The 24,804-nt window shown below is 36.5% G+C and overlaps 1 protein-coding gene across 2 annotated transcripts in view; it reads left to right on the forward strand.

Annotated features, from left to right (window-relative positions):
- LOC148956663 (protein Wnt-4-like) overlaps window positions 1–24,804 on the forward strand; it is a 313,166-nt gene that overhangs the window by 15,026 nt on the left and 273,336 nt on the right. For both annotated transcript variants that reach the window (XM_089086579.1, XM_089086585.1), the window contains exon 2: window positions 21,169–21,434. In XM_089086579.1, coding sequence (XP_088942705.1) covers window positions 21,169–21,434 — 266 coding nt within the window. The remainder of the gene's footprint in view (window positions 1–21,168; window positions 21,435–24,804) is intronic.

Genomic DNA, 24,804 nt, shown 5'->3' on the forward strand with positions numbered 1-24,804 from the left:
TAAAAAAAACAGTTAAATTATCAGAAAGGGAAGATGACTTAGGAGGCAGGCCTATGGCCGTTTTGAACAAGAACATAGCTAATATTGATTAACAGAGCCATAAAAAACACCTATTGGTTACCGGATTGAAATAAGTTCTATTTTGTGCTTCAATATCTGAGAAATATTTAAACGCTTTAGTTCGAAAACCTACGAATTAAATCAACTTTTCAAGTGAATTTGCCTAAAATATTAGAATACCTTCTAAGCCAAAGCATTAATAATTCTTTTTATGAAATAGACAATCAATCAGAAGATACTTCAGTCAATAATCACGTTGCTTGTCATTAGTCTGGAGTTCTTTGATAAAGGTGACCAGATTTCTGATGCTCGAAAGTTGGGCTTAATGTGTTGGCGCTGGAAACCAGAAAAGGATGTGAATTTCCTGAAATAGTTAACCAGAATGTAGAGGGCATAGTGATAAAATATTGTTTTTTTCTAAGTATATAACTCCATACATATTTATGGTTGGTGTTCAGCCCTTCAAAAAAAGTGCGTTATGTAAACACTGCCGAATCTGAGACCATTTGCTGAATCTGAGACCAGTAAAGGCTCACATGAGACACTTGGATACTTAGTTTTGAAGCCATATAGTCATCTTCAAGATGTTCTCGCTGTGTTCAAGCATCATGATGAAAGACAGTATCATGTTACTATGATGCTTATCAAAATACAAGAGGGAAAAAGCACTCCATTTGACCAACAGTTGAATCTGCAAGATCACGAAGAAAGGATGAAAAACCGATAAATGTTATGACCAGTTGTCCAGGCTATTCTATTTTGTGGTTTTCAAGGACTAGCCCTGCGGGGTCTTCATGAATAAAGTGATTTCCTTACAATAAGTGTCAATAAGAATATCCGGTTTGTACAATAGCAGTCCAGACAGCTGAAAGTGTTGGGATACCCCCCTCAATACCAAGACGCCAACGTCGATGATTCTACTCTTCAGACCCTTTTCTTTCATAAAAAATCTATCTTTTCCCCGTATATCGAGCAGCTTTGTGAAGAGCTCGATATAAGATTTCTTAACCACCAAGATATAGCATTTAAGTTCCAGCTTCTGTTCCCTCGTTTTATTGTTGATGCTGTATTAGCCAAGGTTGTGACGAAGCTGCAAAAATATAAGCGGTTCTGTTTCTCTGAGCCTCTTTGCTGAGTTAACTGTCTGGAAAGCCAAATGAAGGTCTATAGGCGAATCTCATCATACAGATAAGGTTTCTGGAACTCTTCGTGCGTGCCAGAGTATAAATATAACATTCATACTGTGGTGCGTGCGACAACTGTTTTTTTTTTTGTTTTTACTGTGCATTCACTTGATTGTATTCTTCCTGTTACCACGACATCTACAGATCATTCATCTAGCACGCTAAAGCAGCTCAAAACATTTCACTGGAATCACATTGGAAAGGGCAGGTTGAATGGTCTTCCACACACGTCTATCAATTGCAATGTTGATGAATATTGACGATGTTTTAAGCGACTTCGGAAGGAAATCAAGATGGATTACAATTTAAGAGGCATTTACAGAGTTTATGTTGTTACTTATCTGATTCAAAGATTAGCTAGATTAGAGTTCGTCAATTTTTTTCATTGAACTCATTATTGTACTTTTTTAGTAGCATAGTAATAAAAAAGATCAAAAAGGGGACTATGACAGTAATATAAATAGATGCTTTCAATTTTTGGGACTTCTGGTAGCTTTTAGATGCCCCCCCCCCCGAAGATAAATCTTAAATACACCATAGCACCATATTAACTGGTGATTATATGACCAAATACTGCATTAGGTATAACTAAACTGTTATACCTACAAAACTAAGGTATTCTGTGGCCGTTGCTATTTTGCTTTCCCATTGCAAATTTAGCTAGACTAGGATACCAACCTTCCCTATTTCTCCGGCGGGGAATTAGAATTACCTAACAAAAATACAATATTTCTACCTGAGATCCTGTCTATTGGTTCCTGTTATTGTATCTAAAATTCATCCGAGTCAATACTATACTTACTCCCTATCTATGTACCCATTCCTTTCTACCTGAATAAGTAAATTCTGTGTCGCTTAATTTCATGTTTCCCAACCGATGGAGATGCGTTTCTGAAACTCCCAACAGGTACAATTTAGAAAGTCTGAATTCGTCTGTCATAATGTCAACAAAATATTTATTTTTTAACATTGTAGTACATCAAATCACAATTTTCATATTAATTAAATATTGAAATTGCTTTGGTCTGAAGTAAAGCAATGGGTCCCACCAAGGGTTGTCAGGGAGTAATGTTTTTTCTCAAGTCTACAAAAAGCGCCATCTTACCATCGAAATGCATGAAGTCCCACATGAAGTCTATGTAAAAAAAAAGAAATTTGAAAATTTACCCGGCAACTACTAACACACGGATGCCCAGTTTTCTGAATGTAATGACCATAGTGTTAATTCCAGTGAGAAACAAGCAAAAAAATAATGTGAACCCACAAGAAAGTTAAATATAGAGTTGTATACGACCAATTGGGTGGTGGGGGGGGGGGGATGGAGCTCGATGATAATAACAATGATTAGTAAATTTGAAAATAACATTGGATGGGGAATCAAATAGTATATTTTTTTTTTTTTTCAGATTTTTATCCTGTAAGCGAAATTAACCAGCAAATTGCTTGCCTTATAATCCATCCTACTATATGCTTGTATTAACTGCCAAAACTTTGAATTAACGATCTACATTGACATAAAAAACAACACTGGGGAAATTTTGTCTAGTTTAATCGAGTAGTTCCTTCTAGATATTCCATTTTCCGCTTACGCCTCCTGTTTATGCCTGCTTATTCAAAACATTCCAATTTACAACCGGCTAAACCTTTTGCCAGGGAGACCAATTCACGAAAATGTAGGGTGTGCTAAGGATTTCTTTCATTTTTTTTAATGAAGATACAAAAAAAGGTATTTTTCAAAATTGAGGGGGGGGGGGGCAAGTTTGACTTTCTCGTTTTTATTTTTTATAGAATACCAAAAAATTGTTTTTCGAAATATAAAGGGGGAGTGGACATGATCTAGAGGGCAATTACCCTTCCATCCATTGCCGCCCCTGTCTATAGCCAAAATTAATATCCATAAAAAGCTGAGCTTTCTTTCCATCTGAAAGCAAAGCAAGATTGAAAATTTATAAAGAACTGGCAGAGATAGTAAGAAAACTATGCTTATTTCCCCCGCACAAAAAATTCATGAGAATAGTGGCTTAAATAAGAAAGTAGTGCACCAATTTTGGAAAATAGTGGTTCTGAGCACCATTGTGTTCACACCGATGGTTCAAAAATAGCGAGGATTATATCCTCAATTTTTAAAATGACCGCGATAAGGGCTGGCCACGTATGCTACCCTGGAATTACCAAACAGAGATAAGAGACACAGTAAAATTATGACGCTTCATGGGACCAGGGCCCATTAGTTTGAGCCTTCATTCCATCTTGTCTATATTATAAATATTATTGTTACCCGCGAGTTGTTAATATTCACTATTTTTCTTTAGTAGCTGGTGAAGTTGGAAACATTCTACTTTGGAACGTGTCCTTAAAATCTAAAAGGTTTGCGTTGAAAATACAATAGCATTTGTGTATAAAAAGAATTAACTGTAACCTATATCTAACGAAGTCAAGAGTTGAAGGAAAGATGGAGGTGTCTAAATCAGCCTTAATTTACTAAATAAAAGAATGGATCCTGAGACTAGACGTTTTGCTTGTATTTGGGCGTAGGTCGACTGAGTCTTTTCTGTTGCTTCAATTGTTATTTACTTCATTGAAGCTAAAAATGAAGTGCTGCGAACTTAGTTACTGCGTACACCGCGAGCTTGAACGTAGAATTAAGGCCAGAGTTGACGATAGATAATGAAGGGTCTGAGGCGCGAACTCGTATAAAATCGCGACGAGTCATGTATAAGCCCTTAGTTAAAAGATAGGCTCTTTCCCGTGAACTGTCCTCAGATAATACTACGTCAAACTGGCTGTTTCAGAGAAAATCTTATTATTTACTTACGAGAATGTAAAATAAAGGAAACATAAATTATAACAGTCTGCCAGTATAATAGCGTATGGGTTATCTAGATTACATTTTCCTATTTGAAGATTACATATGCCATGAGCAAATTACTAAGCCTAGACAAATAGCTTCAGCAACCGGTTACTTTACTACTTCCTTAAATGGCGTAATATAAATATTAATTTTGTTCTCAAACTTCAATTGAGGAAAAAACAAACTAGTTTTAAAAGAGGAATAAAATCAAGTACTTATTTTAAGTAGCAAGGTAAAACTACTTTCTTTAAGTTTACGAATGGTGCGAATTTGAGACAAAGATATGGTTCGGTGTAAGGTGTAACTGCTATGAAAACGGTGGAACAGGGGCTTATACTACTGCTGCCTACAGCTCGTTGAAGCACCAAGCCACCTGTGGCCAGCATAGGTGTACAACTCCACCTAACACATCTTCCTTATGTTTGAAGTGCCCGCTTTTCAGAGCCATGTTTAACCTTAGACATTACTGCGCAGTTTCCAGAAAATTCCTTTATTTTCAAACCATTAACAATCTTTATGGAAAAGAGGCCTAATTTTGGAATGGTGGGAGTAAACAAATAAATTAATATGATAGGCTGATTTCCAAAGAGCATTAAAATTTACCTACATTTCTTTGTAGCATTACCTCAGGGAACAACGACTTATTTGAAATCAGAAAGTAGTTTCCAAGAACTTGTTGACATACTCTGATATTGTCAATGGTGCCGCCTACAAGCTTTTATTTGGTCTTTGTGAGCAATTAAAAAAAAAAAAAAAATTTTATCTGAAAGTAAGGAGCAACATTAAAACTTATAACGAGCAGAAACTGTTACATGCATGAAGAGGGTCGTCCCCTCGTCAGTACCTCGCTTTTTTCGCTAAAGTTCGAATTTTGTCCCAAGTCTTTTAAGAATGACTCCTGAATCACAAAGGTCGTTTAATTAAAATATATAGCTCTTTTAAAAGTACTAAAAAAACTTTAGCGTAAATAGTGAGGTATTGACGAGCGGGCGAACCCTTCATATACGTAATAATTTTTGTTCGTTTTTAATTTTATTGTTGCTCCTTACTTTCAGTTAAAAAATATGTTTTTATTTAATTTCTGATCTTTTTTTAAATAATGCTGGGAAATCCTGCTCCCTCTCGATGGAAAATTCCAATCGTCCTTAGAAAGATCGTCCCACATAACCCCCACTGACCCCCCACCAGAAAAATCCCCTTTGTAAACGTCTATATACTTCCCAAAAACCAATACTATGTGTAAACATTGGGCACAGTTCATAACTTGCAGCCCTTCCCCCGGGGACTGCGGGGGGTTAACTCATCCTCAAAGACATAGTTATTAGGTTTTTCGACTATGTTGAATGAAATAACTATCTGAAAATGTTGATTGGGTGCCTTTGTGGAAAAATGAGCGTGGGAAGAGGGGGTAGCTGCCCTCCAATACATTTGGTAACTTAGAAAGGACACTAGAACTTATGATTTTCGATCAAATGAGCCCTCTCTCGATTTTTTACGATCACTGGATCCAAATGATCACCTCTGGGGAAAAAACAACAACCAATAAGCACGCTTCCATGATCTTTCTTCTTGCATAAATGCAAAATTCCACATTTTTGTACATAGGAGCTTGAAACCTTTACAGTAGGCTTCTCTGGTATGCTGAATCTGATGGAGTGACTTTCATTAAGATAACTTGATGTTTTGCGGGTGTCTTCCCCCTTTTAAAAAATTAAGTAAATTTTCTCAGGCTCTTAACTTTTGATGGATCCCATTGAATTTGACGAATTTTACACATTTTGAATAGGCATCAAAATTCGATTCTTTCGATGTATCTATTGTTATCAAGACTCTGCTTCTTAGAGTTTCGGTTACTGTTGAGCCGCATCGCTCCTTACTTACAGTTTATTACCACGAACTGTTTGACAGAAACACAAAAATTTTTGCATTAGAGAATTTATCCATGAGAGAGTCTATTTAGAGCCAATTTCTTTAGTAATAGATCACTTCCATATTTTTCTTTGAATCTCTTATAGCTCGTAAGATTTTTTTATCTAGTAACTTAGATAGCATATAGACTCCAATTAAAATCACATTTTTGTGAAGGCAGTAAGTAGAGTAATGGACAGAATCAAACTTATGGATCACATGGCGAACAGATTTACTAGTATTTACATAGGTGCATTTCTCATTTTCCGATTTTGAAACATCTTTTAAATGTCTTTTGGTTTTCCCAGGGCTATTGTCAGGGATGAATCTCTAGCATTTTTATTGGGGGGGGGCAAGAGGTGTCCATATCCAGATAGTCAAAGGGCATGGGATGTATAGCCTAATATTTTTTCCACACATTATTTGGGGGGGGGGAACTGCCCCCTTGTCACCCCCGAACGACACCCCTGGCTATTGTCCCATCCCTGGTAGTGTGACCTTGATATTCAATCTACCCAAATCTGTAAAGAAATTAATATGTTTGGGTAGAGCTAATAATCTAATATATGCGCAAATTCATATATGTTTCTTTTTAACATAAAACTATTGATTTGGAGCAAGATAGTGCATGAAGTTGCGCCATAAAGCGTTCGTCTGTTGTGTGCCAATCAGTATTGTAATAGTATGAAGGACCTGAAGTCCCAAGCAATTTCTTTTACCACAAGAGTTTTATCATAGCAAAGACAAACACGTTCCGTCAAGCGGGCAGTTGCATTCGATCACATTATTGGATTTTTTTTCTGTTGAAATGGGCGGCCTATACAATACAAAGGGAAAGGTTAAATGGATCAAAATTAAAATAGTTGCGGTAACCTTTGTGTTCCATAATCCAAGCAATTGACGGAAACCTCAATTAAACCAATACAAGGAATTTACGACATGATGGCATAGCTTATTCTACTGGGTCTAATTTCCTTTAAAATACATACGATTTTGTGTTGAAACTTAATATACACTGATTGTCACTTTGTACAATAAATCTTGGCACCACTGTATCCCGCAACCTGAGAAGATAAACGTGATGAATGTGAGCGATGACACGGATATGAAAACGGGTTCTGAGTCTTAATGGATATTTTGTGTTGCTCTTCCTTCCCTTTTCTTTTTTATAAGAAACTATTTATTATATTGTCTTCGACATAGCCTGATTAAGTGTGGGACAACTTGTTTCACACCGAGACATTAAGTTCTCTTACATGACAATTTTTAGGTTCGTGTCGCTAACAATATATCAAATTCACTAATTATAAGCTCGCATGCTATTAATAATAAAAGGTGAATTTTAACGTATAACTTAAATGAACCACCCAGATATTTTGCCCCTGTCTCTAGATTTTTTAAAATGCCCTTTTTTCGTATATTAATTGGAAAATGACTTTTCTGTGTATTGTATTTGGAAAAAATGAAGCAACAAAAAAATTACCCCCCCCCATGAGTTATAAAATTACTCCTTTGCCCCTTCTCCCATAATTTCAGTAAATTTGCGTCATAGAATTAGACAGGAGTTGCATTTAGGCAAGATATTTTAGATAATAATGCTGACGAACAGTTAAATCCTCTTGTCAGAATGAAATTGGCAGAATCGTGCTTCAGTTATGTGTGTCCATTGCTTTCACTACTGCAGAAATTTTTTGGGGTTTCCTCAAATGTCCGCAATTGAAAACAATTGAGTTTTTCGAAAATTCCCAAAAATTAAATTTCAGAAATACGCGAATGTTAACACGATATATAAAACGATAATTTTCCTCGAAGTTGATTTTAGACGTGTTTTGGATAATCTTTTTTTTTTCGAAGGATCCTGGAAAAATTCTGGGATAGAGGGGGCAGTGGTCAAATTAATTGTTTTAATTCAAAAGACAAAAGACAATCAGGAGAGTGAATAAAATTTGAAAAATATATTTTGGATTTTTCAGCTGTTTTAAAAAAGGCAATTTTTCGTTGTAAAGGGAAGTTTTTCTGAACCATCCAACATGCAAAAAATAAACTTTTGTATCTAAATCTTTAATTTATGAGCAAAACTGTACGTTAAAAAAAAAGAACAATCTATTTAGAAAAAGAAAGAAGCTGATAAATGTCTTAGGAGCTAAATCAGTAAAAAAAAATGAATTGAAACGATTGATAGATCATCCTTTGATTGAAGGGACGATATATACTTTAAATAATCGAATTTTCAAAAAGAAATTTGAATTGCCACGTCCACTATTGAATTTTTACAAAGCTGTTTTTCCCCTGCAAATAATATTCTAAGTCTCTTAGCATCTGGAATAGAAAATTAAGAATAGCGGAAAAATAACATTTCTAATTTTACTAACCATTGAAGAAGAAAAAAATTATATCTAAACATAATTATGGGTAATTCTGTAAGCAAGGAAAAAGAGCGATCTATTTAGAAAGAGAGAGAAACTTATGAACATCTTAGAGGCTAAATCAGAAAAGCAATTGAAACCATTCATGGATCGTCCTTTTTTTTAGGGGGTTGAATATACTTGTAAATATTGTATAAAAAAAATCCCATTAAGCCTTTTGAATTACCATGTCCACTATTGAATTGTTATAATGCTGTTTTTCCCTCCAAATAATATTTTTAATCTCTTAATAGCTGGAATATTAGCAGAAAATAAAATTTCTGAGGATCCAAGTAGCCGCCCTTTGAATGTATTTTTCTTATATATATATATATATATATATATATATATATATATATATATATATATATATATATATATATATATATATATATATATATATATATATATATATATATATATATTTAAGCTAAATTATTAAACATCTTCCGTTTCAACCATTCTAACTGCTAAGAACAATTTTCCGCTAGCTCATACAAATTGGTGGGGAAAGGGAAAAATGGAAAACCACATCCAACTCACAGCCATTATGCGAACTAAGCTGACTCTAGTTCTAACTCCAGTTCACGCCGTTCTAAGTAAAGTCCTTATAATGGTACCCCACTGTACGGAATTCCAATCACTGTATTACCTACCCTGAAAAGGAGTTGGTTTGAACTTCTGAAAAAAAAAATCGGATTTGAGTTTTTTCTGTGTTTTACTTTTTTTTTATGTCGTACGCAGGTTAGTTTTAGGAAAATTTGAGAAATTTGAAAAATTGAAGATTTCACCCCCTCACCTCCTGCATACGTCTTTGCTTTATGTGTAACATTATTCATCTTTTTATGTTTTTTTTTGTCTTGCTTCCTGGGAACCTTATCCTCCCTTTCACCCTCTTTAATAAAAACTTTCTTTGTGAAATTCTTTCCGAAACATACGTATTTTGACAAAATTCTTAGGCTTTCTTCATCTTTCAAAACATTGGCTAATTTTACGCAGTGTAAATTTGATTGACAATTTTTCATTTAGTCAATAAAATACCTAATTAGAAAAATAAATTTTCTTCAGTTTGGTGGCAACAACCTGAATTTGATAATTATCAAGAAGTTGCACTAAAAATATAACTGTCCAAAGAATGTCGCATAATGTAAAGAAAGGTAAATCCTTGGGGAATGCTGACATTGTTAAATAAACAAAACTCTTGTTTGTTTTTTCCCACTCGTTTAGTTTTTAAATTTTTCTTGGTGCTGTTTCAGCATATTTTACAAAGAAACAATGTCCAAATAAATAAAAAAAAAAAATACTACAGTAGGCCTGCATTAAAGGCCATAGCAACAAACGAGCTGTTGAAAGAAGAAAGGATGTAACATGAAAATACAAATTTTACACGAGAAGCACGAATTAGTTAACTTTAAATATTTAAAATTGCTGTTTTAAACTACTATAAAATAGTTTTAGATAGTGATAAGATTGAACTTGATGGTAATAACAGAGGCATTAGCTTCATTTCTGTCGGAAGCAAATTGCTTAGCATGACATCCGATATATTGCTGGTAACCTTTTAGGAGAAGAATAGTGTAATTTTAGGAAGGGAAGAAGCTGGGTCGATAAAATTGTCACACTTATTCATCTCATTTCATTCATCTTATTTATTTCATTCTCTCACTCAATTCATCCGCCGCGTAGAAAACAAGGTCCTATCCTTGTAAGGTATATAAAAAAAACACATTAAAGTGACGAGAATAACATTGCTGCGGTTAAGGTAGGAAGTGAGGTTAGTAGTTAGTTGCGTGTGGAATCAGGACAGGAGTTTTAGTCTGGCTTTGTCACATCTCCGTTGATATGGAATATTCTGATAGATTTTGTTCTAACAAACACGGCAAGGCTAGGGGGGGGGGGCAGAGTATCAAATGGGAAGGTAAAACTCTTCTATGCTATTGATTTGAGTGTCCTAGATACAAATGTTAGCGGAATGAATAAATGTTGTAGGTTTTCAGAGCTCAAGGTGCAAGAATAGGTTTGAAATTTAATGTTAAGATGATAAAGTCGCTTAATGCGAGTAATTATAAAATAATGATACTAATAATTTATTTCTACCCTCTTTACAAAACATTAAAAAAAATGCTGTTATAGAGGAGAAATAAAGGAAAAAAGAAATAAACAAAAACAGAAAATAAGGAAATAAGAAAATGAAAACACCACTGATTGAAACCAACAACATTTAAACAACGATGTAATTCAGGGGAAAATCATGGATACATTTTCTACGCCTTTGGAATCTAGTTTATAGCTGATCAATTTTCACAGTGAAATAAAAATCCTGTTTTTCTTAGAAATGTAGATATTCCTGATCCATAAAGGATGGCTAAGAAAACATTTCTATATCTGAAGAACTCACTGCAGGTAATGCAGGAACTCACTGCACTGCAAAAATCAATCAATTGGATAGCCTTGTTTACCTAAGTCGTATTATATTGTGGACACAGCAAAGATTAAAAAAATAGAATAGTCAAGGTGCTGATTTTTTTTCCAGTTGAGAAAAGTTGAAAAAAGTAGGGCGAAAAGTCTGTAAAATCAACATGAGAAGCCCCAGTAATTACTGTGGTCAAGCTGGGCTCTAAACATGGGTGCTTCGGAAGGCTGGGGAAGATTTGTTAGATGTTTTCTAAAAGAATTGTCCAAGGATAATTTTATGAACTCCTTTGATTGACCTCATATCCAGCTGTGTTGTTCAATCCCACATTCTAGGGCTGTAATAACTGATAGGCTAAGATGGCCAGATCTTGTTTTGCAGGTGAAGGAAGATGGATTGCCAGAGTTTGTGCTTTTATTCTTCTATCCGGAGAAAAACGAAAAGCAGGCCGTCCCTGAATTGGGTGGACAAATATCATAAGACAAGGTTTAAAAGGAATTGGAATTTCATGGGAGGGGATAAACAGTGAAGCTTTAAATAGGTTATGGTCGAGGAAGAGCGTGTGCAGCTGTGTTGGTCCAAGAATTGTCTAATGACAGTTTTAGGCCCCCGTTTTACTGACCATGTATCAAGGAACAAGCTCGGCGAAAAATGTGGTTTGAACTTGATAAGGCTATAATTAAAGTAACGTTGAGATGGCTTGGGTAGGTTTTAAGAACGAAGGAGGACAGATTTTCAAAGAATATGCTTTTTAAATCATTTGACTGGGGTCAATCGAGAAAGGGGTCATTTTCGAAGAGCTGTCTTAGGAAACGGTACAAAAGAAACTGGAACTTCAGAGGATAGATTAAAGAGTGAAGCTTTAAATATACTGTATTGGGGATAAAGCACTCTTAGCAGTGTTGGCTTCAGGTGGCTTGGTGCTGTAGTGAGCTGCCAGTAGCAGTAGTGGCTTAGCCATTGAGTTCATGGTTTTCGATATGTTGTTTGGTTTTTATTATATAATCTTTTTAATAAAATGAAAAAATCACTGTCCCCCTCTCTGCTGACCTTTCATGAATTGACGCCAATGCACAAGTTTCTACTTGTCATTCAAAAACTATTTCTCTGTCTGTTGGCACTTACTATTTTTGTATGATATTGCTGGCTGCATCAGAAACGAGTAATTTCCAGAATTATTTTCAGGAGATGGCTGGTAAAAATAGCAAAATGTGGTTTACTTGAACATTTGAGTGAATAGTGATTGTAGCATTCCAGCAGTGAAGCTAGGCCTTAAGAACTCCTTTGTGAGTGAGCGCTTATCTGTGCAGCCCTTTAGCTATATATCCCAAATTTTTCAGGGAAAGATACATCACAGTAGATACAATGTAATAAATGGTTTCTCTTAGGGGATTGGAGCTGGTAGATTATGCGCTTAAATATGCGCAATTAGACAGGCCAAAAAGTGTACAATTTTCTAGCGGGCTATTTTGTGTCATATTTGGAAAATATCACTTCCCACCAAAAAGCTGTCTTTTTAACATTTTGCCGCTCCCCCTCTTTTTAAAATTTATGTAATCTTGCTCCCTTCCTAGAATAATCAATATGAAACCCTGTTTATTTTCAAAAATGATTTATAGGATGGTTAATTTGCCTGACTATAGAAACAATTGAAATAAATCATACGATCGTTTTGTCTCTCTTAATGATAGATCAAGGATGGCCAAAACCAATGTTACAATCAATCAAACTTTTATTATGCCAACTGCAGTTGAATAAAGTACTACATCAAATAATACTCATCATTATATAAGGATATCAATACTGTCATGTACATTAAGAAGACAGGGTTCGCATTAAATCAATCAAATACTTATACTTGTTTTTTTCTTTTTTATATCAATAATGCTCAGTTCTTAAAAAAGAGTCCCCGCTCACAAACAAACGAAAATAGACCGTTCTAAACATTTTGTATGGGATGAACAATAACATATTTCAAGATAGATCGTTTAAACAGCCATATGCACAGGATGGATCCTTTGGACTTGCCCCCTCCCCCTTCTCATCCCGTGGAAGGCCAAGGTTATTGCAATTTCTCTAATATTTTTTGTATAATTTGTCTAATTTTTGGGTTCTTGCTTAACTCAGTTGCGCTTCCAAAATATGAGGCCCAATCCTAAGAATAAATACATGCATGCTTGTTGTCTGGCGCACAAGCAGGAGGGGAGGGGGTTGTTCTTGCGAAATTGATATTCTTCCTCACAAAGGTCAATTTTTTTACAAATCTTACTGCACCATCATGTATTTGTCGTATAATGGCATGCGGGTTGGTTGAAAATATATCCCCTTCTCCTACCTGAGGCAGCGTTTTGTGTATGTGTCTGATTGCCTATAAATAATACTATGGTTTTCTAAAGTTTAATACATAAAGAATGCATTCATCATTATAACTCAAACCGCTTTGATTCACAACCGCTTCGTCTTCACGCAAAAACGGCCGTTTTTGCGTGATCCTTCAAATTTCATCTGTTTTTTTTTGCTGCAGGTTTATGAGTCAATATTTATACTGAACAGTTAAAAAATGCATCTGTTATTTTAATCTGATATATATTTTTTTTTAATCCAACAAAACTAATAACTGAGGAACTTTTGAACATTTTGAAAATATTTGTCAGAAGTCGTCTATTAATCAAACAGTTCGTGGTAACGAACTATGAGTAAGGATCGACTCCTGATAACAATAGATATATCAAAACAATAAGCTTTTTATCCTGATTTCCAATATACAAAATTCATAAAGTTTAATGATACTCATCAAAAGTAAATGGTCTGAGAAATTCTGCGCGACTTTTGAAAAAGGAGAAACATCTCAATAAAGTAGAGGAATCCTAATGAAAATTTCACCGTCAGATTCATCGTATCAGAGAAACGAACTGTAGAGGTTTTAGACTCCTATTTGTGAAAATGTGGAACTTATTAAATTTTTTTCGCCAGAAGAAAGCTCATGGATACGTGTTTATTCGCTTGTTTTTGTTTTTTTTTCCACCGAAGGTAATCGTATCAAAGGAATGGTTCTAAAAGGTCAGGAGAGGGCTCATTCGAACGGAAATTAAAAGTTACAGTGCGACTGTAAAAGTGCAAAAGTTAAAGTGATTTTCTGCAGGGAGAATTTTCTGTTGGGAGGGAAGTTTGTGAGGGTAGACTTTCCAGGGGAAATTTTACACGGAGGAGGAGGATTTACCAGAATTCCTATAGGAAGTTCTTTTTATTTATCCATTTTTTTCTTTGGAGACTCTACCCTGGTGGGAGGGATTTTTCACAGGAGAAATTTTTTCGCAAGAGAGATTACACTAAATAGCCGATTCAAACTCAAAACAAGCCAAAAATTAACATGAGTAGGGCTGATAACCCCATGTCTTTCAAGACTAGAACATAATTTGCGTTCTGGTATTCCAGAGCATTGCAGACCATGCTCTGGTCTTGGGAAGACATGGGGGTTATCAACCCAACTCGAGTTAATTTTTCCTTGTTTTCAGTTTGACTCGGCTATTTATTTTAGTTTCTATTTGTTTTGATTTTCATTTATTTATTGATAGTGATTTGTGGTATTTTTACACTTGGAAGATTATTGTACTTCATTTCTGCTCATTTTCGGCTTGATGGAGCTCTTTTTTTTTGAAAAACTTGTTTTATGGAACAAATTATTTTGTATCTCTTCGGTTTTTTTTATAAGAATCCATAGTTTGGCTTGCTATTTTTATGCTGGAGAAACTTTTTCAACAATTTTTAATCCTGATACAAATAGTATATTCTGAATAATTTTATACCTCCTTAAGTTGGCCTGAAAAATAAAACTTAATGTCACTCCCAAAAGACTCTATCTATGCTCTTTGACAACCTGGATATACTTACACTTTTTTTATTTATTTAAATTGCAAGAGCAGAAGTAGTAATAGTAATAGTAGTAGCCCCGAAAGTTTCAACTTAATACTGCCAGTCGTTCTCAATATATTGCTGAGGGAACTTATGGGGAACCATAAACACGATGCGTTTTGATTTACTTTTAAAGCAACATTTATTTTTATAACATAATGCGCCAATTACGTAATTGTGGGGAGCTGACATGCCCAATATCCACAAGAAATAGTTACTGGACCGTTCTACGATGCTGAACAAATGGCTGTCTGAAAACTCTGACTGACAGTGTTTGGAAAAATGAATGGGTTTGAAAGAAGGGCTGCTTGCCCTCCGATTTCTTTTTGCTCTTAAACAGGCCACTAGAACTTTCAATTTTGAATCAAGTTAGCTCCTTTACAAGTTTCAATGATATTTCTAGTAATTTTAGAGTGGTGCTGCCTATGATATTGCTTATATAATCTCTTGAAAACCTGCATGCATACAAATTTTCATTTAGTTGAAAAACTGCCCCTCAAGGTTCCCTAAAAGTTTCACCTTAATACCCTTAGCGTCATTAGTTACAGTTACTGTAGTGGTAGCATTAAACCATACATACAGTGCCTTCTGGCTAGTTCAAAAACCCCAACAAATTACCCTTAAAAGTCTAACTTAATAATATAGTTTATTCTTGAGATATTGTTTTGTCACCTTTTTAATAGTCCGCGTGCTCATAGCTTGTTTTGATTTAGCTCCACCTAAATATACCTTAAAAGGTTCACTTTAATAGCCTTGGCTTGCGTTGTAGCAGCATTGGTAGCAGTATGCGCATAGCACCTTTGGTTTCTTCAACATCCCCTTCAACACACGCTAGAAGTTTCAGCTTAAATACCATCAACCGTTCCTGAAAAATAGCTGATACGGCCGCTTCATAACCTGTGTGGGCATAGTGTGTTTCGATTTAGTTCCACATAGTTTCCATATATTCCAAATCTTTCGCCTTAACACCCTTAGTTTTAATAGCACTAGTAATAGTAGTAGCAGTAGAATTAATAGCAGTAGCCTAAGCTTTAGTGGCATTAGTGATAATAGAAGTGGAAAAAATAATAACAGTAGTAGTAGCATGAGTAGAAGCAGTAGTATTAAGATGCAAATATTTTCTTTTAGTTAGTTCAACCAAACAATTCCTCACAACAAGCCCTGTTAGTTTCAAATTCACAAAACAAGTTGTTCCTAAGATAATGCCGTTACGCTCTTTTGACAACCTGCATACAGACCGCGTATTACGATTCAGTTCACCTTTCCCCCTCAAAATTCCTTGAAAATTTCATCTTCATACCCTTAGGTATAGTTGTAATAGTAGTCAGAGTAGTAGTATTGATATTACTAGTAATACTGTTAATAGTAATAGCGATAGTACTGGTAGCAGCAGTAACATTGCCATTTTGCCTGTTGGTCACTAGAACATACCTCTCATCAAGTTCTGGAAGTTTCAACTTAATACAATTAGCGATTGCTATGACATCGCTGATATGTCCTTTTGTAGCCTGTATGTTCATATACTTCTTGAAATTTTCATCTCAATGCTTTTAGCCTCACAGGTAATTTTGTCATAAAAGTAGTAGTAGTAGTAAAAGTAGCAGTAACAGGAGCACTATTAGTAATGCGCACATAATGCCTTTTGTTCAGATGATGTTCCCCTTGAAGAGTTCTCTAAAAGTTCCAACTTAATACCAAAATCAATTCTTGAGATACGCTATTTGATGATATGCTTGCACATAGAGTCTTTTGATTTAGTTCTAATTTCCCTTCAATATTGTAAATGGAACAATCTGGCAGTATTAGTGGTGGTAGTTGTAGTAGTATTGGTAGCATGCAAATATTACCTTTTTGGTCATCTCCCTTATCATTTCCCGAATGTTCCGAATCAATATACTCAGTTATTTCTGAATTACGCCCTTTTGACAATCCTTATACACATAAAGTCTTTTCATTTAGTTCGACACTCCCCTAAACATTCTCTGAAAGGCCCACCTGAATGTCCTTCGTCTTCTTAGAAAGTAAAGTTCCAACAAGATTACCTTTCTCAATAACTTATACTATATGTAAACAATGAACGAATTGCCTAACTTACAGCTAAAGTAAAGAGATAAAATAAAAGATAAGTAAAGAGAAATCCTTGCCAAAGCAATTAAAAACTTTAAAAGAAGACACTTTCTAGGTGCTCTGCTACTTCACGCTTACTTTTTTCACAATAGTAAGATAAATCGCTCAGAAACTTCTTGAACACCTTCTCTCTGTTAGCGTTTTGCTAAAGCTTAAAGCGTTTTGCTAATTTTCTGATGACTGTGGGAAGGTTGACATCCCCTAAGTCATAATTGCTGGCTTTTAGACAATACTGAAGAAAATAGCTCTCTTAAAATTTTTACCCGATGTGTTTTGGGGAATGATAGGCTTGAGGGGGGGGGGGGGCTGATTGCCCTCGATTCCCTTTTGACTCTTAAAAAGGGCACTAAAACTTCCTACTTCCAATCAAATGAGCACCATCCAATCCTTAGTCAATACGACCACCCGTTCCATAAGAGCCTTATATGCCCCCCGGGCATAACTTAACACCCTTGCCCCTGGGCTCTGGGGGGTTGTGTCCAGAATATAGACATTGTTGTATGATTTTTTGGCTGTAAGTAACAAAATGGCTATCTAACAATTTCTTTTTAATGCATTTCAGGAGAACGGGATTTCAGGGAGAGAGACTTTTGATTCTTGAAAGGTAACTAGAACTATACATTTCCAATGAAATGAGCCTCTTCTAAAGTTCACAAGACCACCCCTTCCATAAAACTAATATACCCCTGGGGTATAGCTTACAACCCTTACCCTCCAATTCTGGGGGATCTGTCAACCCCAAAGGCCTTATTGTATGAAATTTTGACAACTTTTGAACAAACGGCTATCTCAAAATTTCTATTGGATGTATTTTGGGAAAATGCGACGCGGGGCTTCCCTCCGATCACTTTGACTCTTAGAAAGGATACTGGAACTTCTGATTTCCAATCCAATGAGCCCCCTCCAAATTTTATACGACCATCATTTCCATAAGAACCTCATATGCCCTGGGGCATGACTTACAACCCTTGCGCTAAGGGCTGTGTGTGTGTGTGTGTGTGGGGGGGGGGGGTTGTCATAATCAAAGACATAATTTCCAGACCTTTCGACTACGCTGAGCAAAAAAACTATCTCAAAATTTTGATTGGATGTGTTTGGAAAAATTATCTTGGTGTGGTGGGGGGGGGGGGCTTTGCTGCCCTCCAATCACTTTTGACTTTGAAAAAGGACACTAGCCCTTTCAATTTCCAATCGAGTAAACCCTTATCAAAGTTTCTATGACGACAAACGGCCATCTCAAAATTCCTATCGGATGCAGTCGGGGGAAATACGACATAGGGGGGGGTATTGGATGCCCTCCGATCACTTTGACTCTTAAAAAGGGCACTAGAACTTTTGATTCGTTATCCAATTAGCCCCCTCTGAAGTTTATACGACCATCCTTTCCATAAAAAGCTTATATGCCCTCAGGACACAACTTACAACATTTGCGTTGAGGGCGGGGGGGGGGAGGGTTTTTCATCCTCAAAGACATACTTTCCAGACCTATAAACTACGCTGAACAAAATGGCATGTGTTTTGGGAAATGATCTATTTCGAAGTTTCTACGGCAGCAAAAGGCCATCTCAAGATTTTTATCAGATAAATTCCGGGAAAATACGACTTTTGATGGGGGGGGGGGGTATCTGCCCTCCTATCACTTTTAATCTTAAATAGGCCACTAGAACTTCTGATTACCAATCCAATAAGCCCCCTCCGAAGCTTATACGACCACCCTTTCTATAAAACCTTATATAACTTACAACCCTTGCACTGAGGGCTGTGGGGGTTGTCATCGTCAAAGATATAATTTCCGGACCTTTCAACTACGCTGAACAAAATGGTACTCTGAAAATTTTCACTGGATATGTTTGGGGACAAATGGGTGGGGGAGGGGGGCTGGTTGCCCTCCAATCACTTTTGACTATAAAAGAGGACACTAGCCCCTTCAACATTCGACCGAATGAACCCTTTTTGAAGTTTCTACGGCATTTTCTTCTATACGAAGTGCCCTGGTCTAAAAACAACAACAAATAAATAATACATTGTGTCCAGATCGCTCTTTACTTAGGCAGCGCTAATGCGCTGCCTATGAAAAGTTCAAACATGTATAATTTTCATAATAACATATACTATATGTAAGCAACGAACGAATTGCCTAACTTACCAGGCCATAATCTGAGGACTGTGAGGAGGTTAACCCCCCCAAAGACATGATTAGTGGACCTACCAATAATGCTGAACAAAATAGTTCTCTTAAAATCTTAATTGGATGTATTTTGAGGAATGATGCGCTTGTGAGGAGGGGCTGGTTGCCCTCCATTCACTTTTGACTCTTAAAAAGGGGACCAGATCTTCCTACTTCCAATCGACGAGCCCCATCCGATCCGAAGTTTATACCACCACCCGTTTTATAAAAACCTTATATGCCCGGGACATAACATATAACTGTTGACCCTGGGCTCTGGAGGGTTGTATCCCCCTGAAGCCATGGTTATATGCTCTTTGGACTATTGTGAACAAAATGACAATAAGACAATTTTGATGGGATGCGCTTGGGGAAAACAGGGTGTCAGGGGGGAGGGCTAGTTGCCCTCCATCTGTTTTGACTATTAAAAGGAAACTAGAACTAGACATTTCCAATCAAATGAGTTTCCTCTAAAGTTCCCACAACAACCCCTTGCATAAAAAGTTTATATGCCCCCCTGGGGGGCATAACTTACAACCCTGGACCCCAGACTCTGGAGGGATGTGTCAACCCCAAAGGCCTCGCTACCTGATCTGTGGAATGCTTTGGAACAAATGGCTATCTCAAAATTTCCATTTGATACATTTGGGGAAAATAGACCGTAATGGAGGGACTAGTTATCCTCTGATCATATTGACTCTTAAAATGGGTACTAGAATTTCTGATTTCTAATTCAATGAGCCCCCTTTCCTTTATGTCACCACTCTTTCCATTTAAACGTTATATTCCCCTGGGTTATGACTTACACCCCTTGTCCTGAGAGCTATGGGAGGTTGCCATGTTCAAATACACAATTATTGGATCTTTGAACTATCTTGAGCAAAATGTTTGTCTCAAAATTTGTAGTGGATGTGTTTGGGGGAATGATGGGTGGCGGTGATAGCTGCCCTCCGATCACTTTGACTCTTAAAAACGGCACTAGAACTTCTGATTACCAATCCAATAAGCCCCCTCCGAAGCTTATACGACTACCCTTTCTATAGAAATCTTATATATCCCAAGGGCATAACTTACAATCCTTGCCTGAGGGCTTTGGAGGGGGGGGGGCGTCATCCTCAAAGACATAATTTCGAGATCTATCAACTTCGCTGAACAAAATAGCTATCTCAGAATTTTGACTGGATGTTTTTGGGGAAATGATGGGTGTGGGAGAGGGGTTAATTGCCATCCAATCACTTTCGACTATTGAAAAGGTCACTAGCTCCTTCAATTTCCAATCGAATCAGCCTTTTGCGAAGTTTCTACGACAACTCCTATACGAAGTGTCAAAAAATAATAATACACTGTGCCCACATCGCTCTTTACTAAGTCAGCGCTATTGTGCTGCCTATGATTAACAAAGTTTCTAATAAGTCCAAGACTAAAAAAGCAAATCTTGATCTGAAATTTCAGTATACGATAAAAATATACCTAACAGGTACAATTTTCTAAAATGATTAATGTTTTTTTGTTTAGGCTTCAAAAAAAGTTTTAGGGCGACATATCAAACCAAGTCCAAGTCTAAAAGGACAAAGCTTATTCTGTCTTATATTTGTCAACCAAAAGAGACTGTTAAGCTTATATAATTAGCTAAAACATCAACTCTATGCTAAAAATCTATGTTACATTACGCTATATTTTTCTTGCAGAATCTGTATGTTTTACGAATCATATGAGAATATGCTTCAATTATAGTTCATCGAGAACAGTATGGATTCTCGATTATTACTAATACTAAATAATTATTTTTTTCGTTTTTCTTTTTTTAAACCGAAAAATCAGATATCCTAAGAAAAAAGAGCTTAAGATCGTGATGAGTAGTTCACATTTTTTTTGCACAAGAAATTGTTCCTAACACATATTAGAAAAGGAAGGCATTCAAACATTATTTCGATCATGCTTGATTCCAAAGCAGAAGAATTATATCGAATTCTTTTGCAGTATATAGCTCAGCTCTGTTGACAAATGACAAATGTGTTCCAGCGAGGAACTTCCGAAATTTTGTTTAATGTTGCTAAATCAACACCTGCCTTCTCCTGGGTCTAAACAGAGTGATTAGTCGGCTTGACGCTAATTAGTTCTAACTTTCCTTCTTTTTCCAGAGCCCTGTCAAAAGCAAGTGCCCTCGCGTCAATCGGCGCCTCACCTACATGTGATGAACTGTCTCGTGCATTGGTGGGAAAACAGAAGAAAATTTGTAGAAATCATCCCGGTTTTATGTCTAGTGTACGCAGTGGGGCAGTATTAGCAATTGATGAGTGCAAATTCCAATTTAAAGCAAGGCGATGGAATTGCTCGTCACTGGAAGACTTACAACATCAAAAATTGGTGTCTTTTATCAAAATGAAAAAATCAAAGAAGAAAACAGGTAAAGGTTACATCCCTTTTGGCCAATTCTTTTGCCGCCAATTAACTGATTTTGGCCGTAAATAAAAAATTGGAGCCTTAAAAACAAAATAAAAGTGGATGAACGACGTGCTACGATAAAGTTATAAAATATAATATAATAAGAAGGCGAAAATTCTAATCATCTCGGTTCTACGTCTAGCATACACAATTGATAAAAGTAAATTTTAATTTAAAGCAATGCAATTGAACTGTTCCTCAATGGAAGATTTACAACATTAAAATTTATGTCTTTTAACAAAATGACAAAATCAAAGAAGAAAACGGGTATAGGATACAACCCTTTTGGCTAAACCCTTTTTACTGCTAATTAACTGATTTTGGCTATAAGTAGAAAATTCTAACAAAGAGCACTAATTTCTTTATGTCTTGAAATACTTCAAGCTTAATGCTGCTACTAAAATGTGCAATAAAGGGCTAGACAATGGAACGGGTTTGAATTCACTTAAAAAAAAAGAAGAAGAAAGGAAAATACTCCCTGACAAAATGCGGTGATTATAAGGAGAAATCAGAGACAACGCTATAGCGTTGCCAATAGTGAAGAGCAAGACCGTATCCAGGAAGGCTAGGGGGTTTTAAATCCCCCCCCCCCAAAAAAATGTTTGTCCGCCTCGTAAAAAGTAAGAAAATAAACACATTTTTTATACGTTTCTAAGTTTGTTTTGTATTTTGTAACCCCCCTATCCCCGAAAAAAAAAAATCCCAAATACGGCCCAGGTAAAGAGCCAAAATGCAACAAAGTTTCATTATTTACTATTTTTCCCAGAGACAATTCATATGGATGGGGTGGTCAAATAAACTTCGGAGGACGTTCATTGGATTGGAGATCGAAAGTTCTAGTGCCCTTTTTCAGAGTCAAAAGTCATCAGAGGGCAACTAGCCATCGCGCCCTCTTTTCCCCAAATGCCTCATGATCAAAGCTTGAGATAGTTATATTGTTCAAAATAGTCAAAAGGTCAAATAACTATGCCTCTGGGGTCGACAAAACCAACCACAGCCCGGGGGCAAAGGTTGTAAGTTATGCAAGTTGCCTATTGTTAAAACATATGGTGTTTATGAAAGAGGTGTTTTCTAAACTTTTGAGGAGGCTCATTAGATTGGAAATAAAAAGTTCTAGCTCACTTTGTAAGGGTAAAAACTGATCAGAGAGCAACCAGCCCCCGACCATTCACCGTTTTCCCCAAATGGATCTGATCAAAATTTTGAAATAGCCATTTTGTACCAAAATCAACCAAAGCAAATGTAACTCCAATCTAACCAAAGTAAATGTTTTGTAACCCTCCCCCCAAACAAAACAATCTTGGATACGGCCCTGTTAAAGAGCCATACGGCTTCAAAATTTCATTATTTATTATTTTTTCCAGAGACACTTCATATGAAAGGACTGGTCAAATAAACTTCGGAGGGGGCTCAATGGATTGGAGATCGAAAGTTCTAGTGCCCCTTTTCAGAGTCAAAAGTGATCGGAGGGCCACTAGCTACCGCGCCCTCTTTTCCCCAAATGCCTCATGATCAAAATCTGAGGAAGTTTTTTTGTTCAAAATAGTCAAAAGGTTAAATAACTATGCCTCTGGGCTAAAAAAACTACCAAAACCCAGGGGCAAAGGTTGTAAGTTATGCAAGTTACCTATTGTTAAAACATAAGGTGTTTATGAAAGAGGCGGTCTTCTAAACTTTTGAGGAGGCTCATTCGATTGGAAATCGAAAGTTCTAGCTCCCTTTTTATGGGTAAAAAGTGACCGGAGAACAACCAAACATCCCCCCCCCCTTCACCGTTTTTTCCCAAATGGATCTGATAAAAATTTTGAAATAGCCATTTTGTTTAAAATAATCTATAGGCAATATAATTATGCTACCGGCGTTTATGACCCTCTAAGCCGCCGAAGCACGGGCTATAAGTTATGCCAGTTGCCGCAGTCGCCAGTTAGGGGTCTCATTTGATTAAAATCGAGAGTTCTAGTGCCGTTTTTCAGAGTAAAAAGTGATCAGAGGGCAACTTGGCCCCTCTCACCCCTTCTTTTCCCCAGATGCATCCACTTAAAATTTTGAGATAGCCACTTTGTTGAAAATAGTCCAAAGGCTAAAAAAATTATGGTTGAAAAGACTCCCCATAGCCCCTGGGGCAAGGACTATAAGTTATGCAGGTTGCCTCCAGCCCTTGGTGGAGGGGCTTCAAGTTACGTAAGTTGTAAATTGTTAACATTCACTATAAATTCACTACCAATATATAAATAAAACCCAAATCGAACAGAAATTACAATAAATAACCGAGTAAAACTTAAAACGAACAGAAATTGAAATTAACCTGGGGGCATATAAGGTTTTTATAGAATGTGTTGTCGTAAAAACTTCAAAAAGGGCTCATTCCATTGGGAATAGAGAAGGCTAGTGCAATTATTAATAGTCAAAAGCGATCGGAGAGCGAATCCCTTCCCACGCCCATCATTTCCCCAAACACTTCCGATCAACATTTTGATATAGCCATTTTGTTGAACGTAGTTGAAGGGTCCGGAAATTACATTTTTGAGTATGACAACCCCCCCCCCCCCAAAGACCTTAGGGCTAAGATTGTAAGCTATACCCTGGGGCGTACGAAGCTAAGAGAGGAAAGGAAATAATAAATGAAAAATAAAACCAAAAAAGGGTGAGAAAACGAGGATTTTTGTCTTGAAAAATATTTATACCCTGGGGGCATATAATGTTTTTACAGAAAGCGTTGTCGTAAAAACTTCAAAAAGGAATAATTGGATTGGAAATTGAGAGGGCTGTTGTCCCTTTTAATAGTCGAAAGTAATCACCCCCGCCCATGCCCATCATTTCCCAAACATTTCCGATCAACATTTTGATATGGCCCTTTTGTTCAACGAAGTTGAAAAGTCTGAGAATTATGTCTTTGAGGATGACAACTCTCCCCCCATAGGCATCAGGACAAGGGTCCTAAGTTATGCCCTTGGGACATAAAAGGTGCATATATAAATTTTTGCCGTAGAAGCTTCAAAAAAGGCTCATTCGATTGGAAATTGGGAGGACTAGTACCTTTTTATTAGTCGAAAGTGATCAGAGGGCAATAACCCCCCCCCCCCCATAACCATCATTTCTCCAAACACTTACAATCAAAATTTTGAGATAGCCATTTTGTTCAGCGTATCTGAAATGTCTGGAAATTATGTTTTTGAGGATAAAAAATCCCCCCAGCCCTCAGGGCAAGTGTTGTAAGTTATGCACTGGGAACATATAAGGTTTTCATAGAAATCGTGGTCATATAAACTTCGGAGGGGGCTCATTGGATTGGTAATCAGACGCTCTAATGGTCTTTTCAAGAGTGAAAGTGA

This window comes from Artemia sp. Qi Xiang Cuo, chromosome 1 (genome assembly GCF_049724085.1).
Source record: "Artemia sp. Qi Xiang Cuo chromosome 1, ASM4972408v1, whole genome shotgun sequence".
Lineage (NCBI taxonomy): Eukaryota > Metazoa > Arthropoda > Branchiopoda > Anostraca > Artemiidae > Artemia > Artemia sp. Qi Xiang Cuo.